The sequence below is a fragment of the Necator americanus genome, chromosome X, assembly GCF_031761385.1.
Source record: "Necator americanus strain Aroian chromosome X, whole genome shotgun sequence".
In the NCBI taxonomy this organism is placed as follows: Eukaryota; Metazoa; Nematoda; class Chromadorea; order Rhabditida; family Ancylostomatidae; genus Necator; species Necator americanus.
This window is the reverse complement of record NC_087376.1, coordinates 9,013,283-9,024,582: the sequence shown is the minus strand read 5'-3', so window position 1 is coordinate 9,024,582 and position 11,300 is coordinate 9,013,283. Positions and strand designations below refer to the sequence as shown.

Here is an 11,300-nt window from a genome sequence, read left to right as displayed (position 1 = left end):
TGGTCGAAGGAAGATTGTTCGGCGTCGCAGCCAGTCAGATCGATTATTGCCGCGTTGCGTACGCGAAGCGGTCCATTTGCTGAGGCCGATATTACTGTATGTTGGGGTTGTCCGCATGGAATCTGGCCTTCCGTCTCCGTTCAAGTCACCGCTTATGAGGGGTGTACTGTTTCGATCACCATGACGGTATCCTGTGACCTATTGATACTGTACCACCGCGACAGCTGAATGGTTCGTACTATGAAGTGTTGCGCTTGATTGGTTTGCTCTGTTCTGTGCTTTTATCAGAATGTTTATTAAATTTACTGCGAAAACAATCGCTTCTCATTATTCGTGTATAATTTCTGGCCATTCTACAGTTATCATCCGTGTCGTATTTTAGCAGAGGTTAAAAACAAAGCTATGAAGTGTACAAGAGGCCGGGGGAGTACTAGAAATGAAGCTTCTTTTTGTCGACGTCTTGTTTATAAAAAAAAAGCGATGCTCCACAAAAAAATAGAGAAGAGAATTGCGTGATTATAAAACGAGTACATTATCCTTCCATGAAGTTTTTTCTACTCTTCATCGTCCAATCAGATTATTTTGTATGCTAAGCACTGATAAAGAATATTTACATTTTACTAAAAGTGGTTTTTAATTTTGTTCCGGTTTGCTCTCCTGGAAGTACTCAAGAGAGAGAGAGAGAGAGAGAGATTCAGCCAAATTTGAACGATGTTGAAAAACGCTGGAAAAACAAATGTACTTCGTTGGTTTATTGCGAGTGCTTTCTGCGGTAATCAATAAGTGCAATAATAACTGCCACATTCGCTTCTGTATTTAATTCATGCATTGTCCATGTGGTGAAATTAACGTTACAAAACTTTGGAAATTTCCGTGATTTTGTAAGATACAGTAGAATCTCTAAGCGCTCGCGAATCTATTGATGTATAGATCTTATACTTAAGATCAAATTGAGGCGACTTATGAAAAAAAAGACGAAAAAGACGCGAATCCACGTCTTTTCCTTCTGTCGGAGAGTTAGCGATCCTACTGTATATAAGCGAAATAAATAACTCATTTTATTAATCACTTTAATATTTTAATCAGACCCTACATAGTTCTAAGAGACACCACAGATTTTGTCAAAAACTTCTCTACTCCTAAGTTTTGCACCGGAAATTCAAAGTGAAGCAAGAAGAACTGAAATGACTTTTATTATACTTCGCAAAATTCTCATTTTTAAATATTAAAGTTTTCCTGAACTACACAGTGTTTGTAATCTTTCTGAACCTGCTGAAATTATTTCAACGCTAGAATGTTGATCAAATTTTGATCAAACCACATAGCTATCCTTTTCTGAATCTCACTCCGTTCTCCTTCGATTGTATGATTATTTCATTAGAAGTACACTTACGGTATAGCTATTGTCACTTTGTTATTCGGCAATAGTGATGAGAACATGAAGTAATAACCAAGATTTTGAATGACACTAATTACCATTTCATTGTTTTCACGGCCATATATTGCATTTCATTATTGACATACATTTGTTACGATTTGATTACTTGATTTTTCTAAAGTCATGCTCACATTTTATTTAACTCTTGTGGATTTCTGCTAGGTACATAAAGAATGCACTTTGCATTTCGCTTTTTCTTTGAAGCACTACGGGACAAAAGCCGCGTCGTTTACGAGCATTATCGATTGTTATAATAGTACTTAGTTTTTTCACTACAAATAAATAGTTGTTTCGAATAGAAGATTTTTGTGCAGGCAAGATCTGGGCAAAGGTGCATGAGCATGGCCAGAATTCTGTAAGTAATATGGATACGCTTCAGTTACGGTCGGTGATCTTCATGCAGCCACGAGCTGATACACTTATATGGAGCAGGAAAATGTGTATTTCAGGTTTCCAAAGATTTACTTTCCTTGGAAAATGCAAAAAAAGCCCTTATAGCTCTTCACGAAACGAAGGTCTCGAGAAATATCGAAGCAATAAAGTCGATTCCAGAGTACACATGTCAATCACGATGGTATGCCAGAAAAGATACAAAAGTTATTTATTCGGGTTTGGGAAATCGTTGCGAGTCCAAAAAAAAGATGTTCTCGAACAAATTAGAATTGAAATAGTTCAGAAAATTAGGAACAAGAAAGAAAGAGACATTTTAAAGGTGAAAATCAGGAATAAATCTACGCAAGAAATGTCATTGGGAGTTGATGTGTGTAGATCAGGACGAAATTTTGTGCTTTCGCTAGTTCTATGAATAGATCGTAAAGATCATCAGCAAGCATGCAATCGGCAATAAAGGAGGAAAAAGAAAATGAAAGTGAAATTTAACCATAAGGGTTTTTTTGGCACAGAATTTGGTAGTAATTTAAAGATTTTGTAGATCTAATGAGAAAGGTCACGTTGTGAAAATGCATCAACGAAAGGAACCGATATAGGGTCTTCATAAAAATTTCATAAAAATAGTTGTAGTAAAAGAATCAGCAACAACGTTTTCAAGTAAATAGGAAAAGATTTGGTGTTTCGATCAATACTTTCATATTACGCACTCATCATCGTTTTTGCGAAAAAAAATTCTATATAACTGATACTTACATTTCTTTCTTTCCACATGTAAGAGTACATTTGTCTCAACACTTTACTTTTATCTTCTATAGGGTGATATTTAGGTAAAAATGACACTATTTGTGTTTATAGCATTTAATTATCAATTTGGAGCGGGTGTAGTGTAGCGGATAGAGGTTCTGCTTCTTGACCATCGATCGGAGGTTCGAATCCGCCCTAGTGCTCACCAAGCTTTTCATCCCTCCGGGGTTGATAAACTGGTACTTGTTTAGGAGGATAAAAGCATTGACTTAACCCACCACACATAGGCCAGTTACACGTCCGTAAACCTCAAAGGATTCTGGAGTCTAAGGGATAAAGTGAACGTGGGGACGCATCCTAAGGGATTGATTAACGCCAGAAACCTTGTCCTTTAACTCTATCTTTTAATTATCAATTTATTGCGAAGTTTTGGAAATTCTATCTTCACAGTTAAACCGTGGTATCCTCACTTATTCTTACAAAATCCTCGCTGACAACACAAGAATAAAGCGAAACAAATGGAGAGAATCGCTCCGATTTCCTAAATTCTTCACCTCCTCATAAAAATGTGTCTTCTAATTGTGCTGCTGCGAGCAGGTATTAGGTTGCTGCAAAATTAATTTCGGTTTCGAGGTATGTGTAAATAAAACGATTTTTTACCTTAAATTATTTCGTCTCAGGTCAAATAACACACACCGACTCGTAGGTTTTTTTCTGCTCTTTCAAATACCTATATAGCTGTTGCTCTATTTTTTTCAGCCGTCTTTTTCCAGCGCTCCGAAAAATCATGAACCAGCACGACTAACGAGTCATCACGCTTTACGAATTTAAATTGGGACACTCCGCAGCAGAAGCATCTTGTAACCGTAGCAGGGCTTTTGGGTCAGACTGCCCTTGCGAACGGGCAGTGGAGCTCTGGTTTCAAAAACTCGCTTGTTGCGATTTTGATCTCGAAGAAAAACCGGGTCGGGGTCGCAGGTAGTCGCTTGATAATGAAGGTCTGGATATAGCCGTGGAAGCAAATCCGGAGACTAACACAAGGACGTTAGCAGAAGACCTGGGCGTACATCATACCACACTAGTTAGACATTTGGCCGACATTGGCAAGATGAAGAAGATGTCAAAGCGGGTGCCTCACGAGCTGACCAAAGAGTAGTGTCTGGCACATTAAGGCACGTGTTCTAACCTTTTGATTCGGTTTAAAAATGAGCCCTCACTTAGTCGTGTTATAACTGTAGATGAAAAGTGGGTTTTTTTCACGAATATAGGGAATGTGGAATTGTGTGGGTAGATAAAGGCACTCCTCGAAACACTTTTCCTAAACCAGATCTTCATCTCCCAAAAAAGTCATGCTTACAATTTGGTGGTGCTGTAAGGGTTTAATCCACTACAGCTTCATGCAACCAGGCCAGACAATTACAGCAGAGTCCTACTGCAGTGAGTTAGAGAGTATGTATGAAAAGTTGCAGAAATTGTGGCGGGCAGTGGTGAATAGAGGAGGGCCGATTCTGCTGCAAGACAACGCAAGGCCACATACCGCACAAATCATCCGGCAAAAATTAACCCATTTGGGTATAGAAGTTCTCCTTCACTCACCGTATTCCCCAGACCTTTCCCCAACAGAGTATCACTTTTTTCGAACTCTTGATTTACATTTGCGTCAGCGACAGTTTACTAATTCAGACGATGTTGAAAGTGCTTTCCATAATTTTTTTGATTCCTGTAATCTATGTTCTTATACAAAAAGCTTAAATTTATTACCAGTTCGTTGGAAAAGATATGCAGATTCTGATGGTTTTTGTATCGATTAATAAAATTGTGTTTAAGCTGAGTTATAGCAATTTGAAGTGTGTGGTCCGTTTCCGAAATTAATTACGCACCAACCTAATATACACTTTACTTCCAATTTCTCTTTATTTCCTGCCCAAATTTCTTTCTGGGCAACTGGGCTCACATCAACACTTGCTCGTTAAAGTACATGTAAGCATATTCAATTCAAAGAACGCTTTTGAAGAATTTTGAAGAAGTATAGAATGTAAAGTGCATGACGTTGATCAGTCCGTACTGGATGAGCCCAAGCATTTGACATTGGCTCAGAATCTTGTAGATTTTTATATGCGCAGATTTGGCCTTTGCAATGACTTACAGAGCCCAGACGATGATGCGTGAAGTCAGCTTCCTCAGGCGATCTTCTAAAAAAAAAAAGTCTGACTGCAATTGGTCGATCCTAAGGCGATGGAAAACTCGGCAAACTTAGGGTGATGTATAAGTGGAGTATCTTTCTCATATTCTTATCTTATCTGCCTGGACGAATTTGATCTCGGTTTAAAATAAGAATAAGCAACTACATCACCTTAAGTTTGCCGAGCTGTCCATACCTTAAGGACCTACAGACTGCTAAAAGACCTTCAGGAAAAATCATTTAATGAGGAAGCTGACTTCATGCATCATCGTCTGTAAGTGATTGCAAAGATCACATCCTCGCATATAAAAATCCACAAGATTCTGAGCGAATGTCGAATGCCTGGGCTCATTCGTAAAGTACAGGTCAACGTCATGCATTTTATATTTTATACGATACGATATTTATACGACACTTTATACCTTTTAGTCAATAAACCAAAGGCAAACCATATTTATCTTACTGTGTAAATGAATTTGATATGATAATAGTGTGTACAAACTTCTTATATTCTTCTGCTGCTTAGGTTTCACTGTACAATCGTTCTTTTTAGAATTTCTATGAGAATTATTCCGAAAAAAATATAATGAAGATCCATCAATTGAAATGTTTAAGGCGTTCAAATCATGCCTTCCTTGAAGACTGCTTATAACGATGAAAAGAATAATTAGAATGCAAAATACAGGAAGCCTTATGTTTCCAATATCGAAACGAAGGTGAATTTTAGTTGCATTCCATTCTTGAAGTTGCGAACTTGGAAGACAGAGTGCATAGTTAGATACAAGTAATATCTTACGCAAGTATTCTAGTACTAACGAAGCAGATTCTCCCTTCACTGAAATTTTAAAAAGCATAGCAGAAATGTCTTCTAGACAACAGAGCGAAGGAGAGAAAGGATGACTCCAGAACTGCTTTTGTAAATAGTCCATGTTTCTAGAGTACAGTGAGGACCATTCCTGAGTGAAATTACCTTTTTTTTTAAAAGAGACAATATTAAAAAGATAAAGTTTTGACCAAGAGTTACACAACCAATTCCTGAAGTTGGCCTATATCACGTTCCCACCGTTAGTTGTAAAAACTGATTTTGCAACATTTCTGGGTAGTTTGTTATTAATTTTCCAGAAACCAGCTAAAATCTCTCATGATCTATTGTTTTTAAACAGAGAGAATACATTCCTAAATGATCTGTAATAAAACACAGCCTTCCTTGATTGTTTTTCGCTGGCTGAAGCAAGTACTGAAGGAAGGAGTCGGGCTAGAGTGCGGTTCTCGAAGGTTTGTAATGAGTGGGTAAGACAAAGGATCTTGTATCTTTATCTGCTAAATACGTGATCGCTTTCGTTAGAGCCGGCGATCCAAATCCATTTGCGATAGATGTATGCTCTTGGACTATCCATCATTCTACAGAAATCATTCAAACGATTCGCGTACTCAAACAACAACACATCGACTAGTGCTTAACAATTCACTTGCTGAAGCTGTTAAAACGTAAGAGAACAGACATTCGGACAATTCTAGCAGTTCGTTCCATAGGTCGATACCCATAAAAGTTCTAATGTCGAAGTAGGACGTTTGCGATCGCAGTACACTCATCTTTTCTGTTCATATTTGAACTTTCGGTGGTTATGTCAGATGACTCTGCGATGGCCTTCAAGACGCGTGCAATGTTTTCGTTCATCACTAATTTAACAATTAAAATCAACAAGTTTTCATGTAAACCCATGAGGAGGAGGACCACGATCGTTTCAAAACGCGTTTTACATTCTCGGTCTACAGCATAAGAAATGCGCCCTACATATCAGTTGTTGCGAATGTTGATTCAACAGAAACCAAGAAAAGTACCTGATACCTTATTTTAAGGAGAACAGTGCAAATAATGAAATTGAAAAAACACTTTTCATTCATTCCATCATAATCAAATCTTAACGCAAAATTATGAAATTATTCGAGAACAACTAGTCTCGCTTTCTTCTCGAAAAACTGCCGACACGAATAAAATTTGGTGTTTTACTTGAATAAACTATACCAAGACGTAATTGCGATATGAAACCTGTTACTAACACGAAGACATAGCATCAACGAGTTGACGAACATATGTAAAACCTGTAAAACAGGTTGGTGCGTCAAAAATGAGCGAGAATTGTTCTCTCTAAGATTTTGTCTTGAAAGCAGAAGCGAGAAATAGTGCATAAATGATCTCTCCATGTAATCACTTGATTTCAAGATTTCTCTCCTTTTCGTAAAAAAATGGTCCTCGAGCCATTGCCACTGGAGAGCAATGCCTTCATCTGGGTATCGTCATTGTTATATCTAGGGTCAAGCGTGCGTTGAGAATTTTTCAACAAGGGGTCGTAAGATGGTCTCGAAGCAGGACAGAGGTCGTAAGGTTTGTCAGCGGAGGAGAAGAAAATGAAGAGATCAAGGAGAAAAAGACGAAAGGATTGTCGTTTTCAAATAAATTTATGTTAAGGGATGCAAAATGTTAGGCAAAGAGATTGTTTCCATCTATTTTTCCATTGCTGTTGTTGTTTTTTCCATTTTGCAAAAACCTCTCAACCGTTTGTAATCACTGTCAAAAGAAGAAATGTTTTGTCGAATACACGATGAAAGCTTCCTCATCTTTTCGATTTATGTCTGCACATATGTACTGACGTACTTCTAATCCTTGCGGTAAGCTATCAGTAGCGTCTATATTATATTGTATATTTTTATTTTACTTGCGCCACTTTATATTTATATCCATTACAGCACTATTTATTAATATTTGCTATATTATATCATTTGATTTATTTATTAAACGTCGAATTAGTTCCTTTTTGTTTATTTTAATGAATTTTTCATTGCTACATATGACTTACTTGACTTAATCGGCGGGCTGATGTCATCGCCTGACGCGATTACCCGCATCTTCGCCGAGGTGTGCCGTCCTTGAACACAGCTCTGCCCAACCTTCTCGATCTTCTGCGAGAGCTTGCACAGAATCAATCCATTCGTCGCTATTCCATATTCTGCGAAACCTTACGTCTCGCTTGAACTGCCTATCCACGCCGAGTGTCCTCACGTCCTCCTTCACCGCCTCAGTCCAGAACTTCCGTTTTCGGCCAGGTGGCTTCTTCCAGCTTGAACCCGGCAAACTCCTCAGAACTCGTTGAACAAGGCGATCTGCCGGTCTCTTTAACATATGACCAAAGAAGCGCAGACGATTTACTTTAGCCACTTTCGATGGCGGTGCAAGATGTTGATGTTTTCCACGTGCAATCCGCCGGTATATCACATCACTTTATGAGTAAAGATCTTCATTGTATCATATCCTAGGCCAAAAGTAGCCAAGTAGCCGTCTAAGCATTTTTCGTTCCGTGCAATCAAACCTCTCCATAACCGTTAATGGTGCTGGCCAAGTCTCCGATCCGTACATCATGATGGGGCGAATTGCGGATAGGTAGACTAGCAGCTTGACTTCGTGGGTGATGGGGGTCGACCACAGGCATTTCGTTAAGGAGTTAAATGCAGAAGTGGCCTTAGCGCATCTTTGCTGAACATCTCTCCCGTAGCAGTCGTTGTTCTTCAGCGTACAACCCAGGTAACAGAACTCATCGACGAGTTCTATCGGTTGTCCGTCCACCCTGATTCCCGTTCGAGGTCTCGAAGAGATCCACATCTGCTTGCATTTATCAGGGCGTAGACGTAGTCCATGGGCTGCAGCCAGCTTCGATACAAGGTTAACAACATGTTGAAGTTTCGTACTGCTTTCCGCGAATATAACAACATCGTCGGCGTACTCGAGATCGGCCAAGGGGCACCCCGATGGTGCTAAGACAATGTCGGGAGGACACTGATCGACTGTTCTTCGCATAATATCGTCGATGCCGAAATTGAACAGAAAGGGTCCTGCCACTGCCCCTTGTCTTACTTCAGTTACAACTTCAAACGGTTTTGTACATCCGGCTGGTGTTCGAACTGCAGCAGTTGTTCGTTGATTCATGTCATCAAGCAATCGAACGAACTTTCCTGCTACTGCATCGGCGCGGAGCGCGTTGAGAAGACGGCCTCGGTGAGGAGAGTCGAACGCGGCTTCAAAGTCCAGAAACGATAGTTGCATTGGCTTCGAATACCGCTGCCAGATTTCGATCACTCTCTTGACGATGAACGCTTGGCCAATCGTAGATCGGCCAGAGCGAAAGCCAGCTTACTCGTCGCGCGTTGTTTCTTCGCCATGTTTGATGAGTCGATCCAGGATAATGCGCTCCAATACCTTGTACATAACACGCTGCAAAGAGATTCCTTGATAATTATTAGGGATCGTGACGGAAAACTTCTTGTGGAGGGGAATTATGATAGCGTTTCTCCACGAATCAGAAATGAAAGGAATGATATGATATAAAATGGAGGAATATATTTTAGCATTTCTGCGCTAATCCCGTCGTCTCCACGAGATTTTTCATTCTTCATTTTTTTCAATACAGACCAGGACCTCCGACTCTGTCGGTGGGTCCTCGTTAACCGCATATGTCGGTGTATGAACGTGCTCGAGTTCAGGAACTGACGGTGCTAGCCGGTTCAGCAAGGTCTTGAAGTGTTCCCTCCAAATTGGAAGGGTTGCTTCACCGACAGCTTCACTGGCAGTGTTGAGGACAGGAGAACATCTTTTCATTTTGCCGCTATACTGTTTTAGTAGAGCATAGGCTTTCCGCGGGTTCCTGTCCTTCCACGCCTTCTCAAACTCCTTCGCTCTTGACGTCACTCGTTATCACGGTTTTTTGCAGTTGACGACGCAGCTTCCTTCTAAGACGCTTTTCCTGGTTGAAGTCACCAGCACTGCGCGCGACACATACAGGTTTGTACGTGGATTTTGTTTCAGCAGATGCAAAGACAAACTTCTCCGCGGCAATAGAACCGGGAACGTTTCCCTTGCAGCTTCTTGGATGCACTTTGTGAAGTAATCCGCATCGCTAGTTTCTTAAGTAAGTTTCTTCCTGGTCCGTACTCCAGCATGAAGAGACACACACTGGCGGAATTTCGTTCTGCATTCTTCATCTTTCAGACCTGCCATGTCGATTTTCGGTTGAAGAGGAACTCCTCGATTTCTCTTGTGGAACCGTATCTTGAAGCTGAGAAGAACTGGACGGTGGTCAGAGTCGAACGCGACGTCCCATACAGCTCTAGATTTTCGGATATCTAACTGAGGGATGTTCCTCGCCAGAACGTAGTCGAGCTGAAGCTTAAGAGTCTTCATCTTCCGCTCTTCAGGCGTTAAAAGGGTTGACCTCTGCCACGTGAGCTGATGGCGTCGATGATTCCTCTTAAACGTAGAAGCGATGATAAGGCCCGTCTTTTCGTACAGGTCGTCCAGACGGTCACCATTGTCCGACGTGCGCTCCGCTGGATAATACCATTTTCTTAGCACATCGGATTGCTGTTCGAGTCCCATCTTCGTATTTGCGTCGATTCCGACAATGTTCTGGCTTAGTATTTTAGGCATCAACACATTGAGTTCATCACAGAAGGCATCCTTACTGTTGTCCTCAGCGGTTTCCGTAGGTGCTTGAGCACTTACGATCCAGAGTTCACGTCCTCTGCGACTCCGCAGTCGTACGAAGACGCATCTAGACGACATTGAGCCAAATTCATTCACCAGGTTGTAGTAATCGTTCCTCACAGCTATCGCGCAGCCACCTACTTTGTTCTCATCAGCATCGCGGCAGTATATGGTGTAATTTTCGATGCTCACGACGGCCCGATCTCTCATGCGTGTTTCCTGCAGTGCAGCAAGAGGCACACAGAGATATCGCAGAATTCTGGATAGAGCGGCTTGCTCGAGTTCACTCGATAGTGTTCGGCAGTTCAGCGTGACGAAACGAATGGTTGTTGCTAAAGATTCCTTGCTCCCTTCAGGCAGTTGACCTTTCAGGTTATGGGCTTTGGCGGTGTGCTGGACGACAGCACCTTTTTGCAATCTTTCTTTCTTTATCAAACTCGACCAATTCATCAGCGAAACAAAGATGCTGTTACTGCTGGCCGTCAGCTTTCACCTCCATATTATCCCATTCCAGTCCTCGCATTGCGTTTTTGAGAGTGGCATTGATTATTTTGGATGAGATTGTGTCGGATCCTTTCTTCGCATCAATTGTGATATTATTGTTTTAGAATGGGGAGATTTTTGTGAAGCTGTGTACGACTTTCGAAGTACCTTTGTGCACTGAGAATACACGCACTGGTTGTACAAGGCTTCCATGACTGTTTCCGTCTCAGTGCAATTAAAGGCTTTCTACAAATCGATAAAAGCGAGGCACAACGACACTGTATCCTCTTGCGATTTATCCGTGAGTTTTGAAGCGATGTGAGCGTGGTTAATCGTCGACGTCATGAGGATCTCCCTTCTTTTACAACGAAACAGTCGTTGTGGTTTTTCTTCGCTTAGAACCCTTGCATTCTGAAAGACGACGAGTGAAGAACCTCGCCAATGTGTCAGCAAGGTATGGTGGTAAGTTCTTCACATGTTTAAACTTGATTCTGTCGGGATCGGGTGAAACATTCTATGTCGATATC

General features: G+C 40.9%; 3 protein-coding genes across 5 annotated transcripts; all 3 read right to left on the bottom strand.

Annotated features, from left to right (window-relative positions):
* Nucleotides 1-7,635: 7,635 nt before the first annotated feature.
* On the bottom strand, nt 7,636-7,935 carry RB195_021943 (uncharacterized protein; the record flags this gene model as incomplete). The annotated part of the gene is made up of 1 exon (XM_064208894.1): nt 7,636-7,935. One exon carries the CDS (start codon nt 7,933-7,935, stop codon nt 7,636-7,638), a length of 300 nt encoding a protein of 99 aa, XP_064064775.1.
* RB195_021942 (uncharacterized protein) lies at nt 7,636-8,853 on the bottom strand (the record flags this gene model as incomplete). Of its 2 annotated transcripts, XM_064208892.1 has the most annotated exons (2): nt 7,636-8,032; nt 8,123-8,853. In XM_064208892.1, the coding sequence occupies 2 exons, from the start codon at nt 8,851-8,853 to the stop codon at nt 7,636-7,638; spliced, it is 1,128 nt and encodes a 375-aa protein (XP_064064773.1). The 2 variants fall into 2 exon arrangements, with proteins under 2 accessions (XP_064064773.1, XP_064064774.1); XM_064208893.1 differs by lacking the exon at nt 7,636-8,032 and having other exon boundaries at nt 8,059-8,853.
* Nucleotides 8,854-9,192: 339 nt separating this feature from the next.
* RB195_021941 (uncharacterized protein) lies at nt 9,193-10,740 on the bottom strand (the record flags this gene model as incomplete). Of its 2 annotated transcripts, XM_064208891.1 has the most annotated exons (2): nt 9,193-9,484; nt 9,761-10,740. In XM_064208891.1, the coding sequence occupies 2 exons, from the start codon at nt 10,738-10,740 to the stop codon at nt 9,193-9,195; spliced, it is 1,272 nt and encodes a 423-aa protein (XP_064064771.1). The 2 variants fall into 2 exon arrangements, with proteins under 2 accessions (XP_064064771.1, XP_064064772.1); XM_064208890.1 differs by lacking the exon at nt 9,193-9,484 and having other exon boundaries at nt 9,712-10,740.
* Between the last annotated feature and the right edge of the window lie 560 nt (nt 10,741-11,300).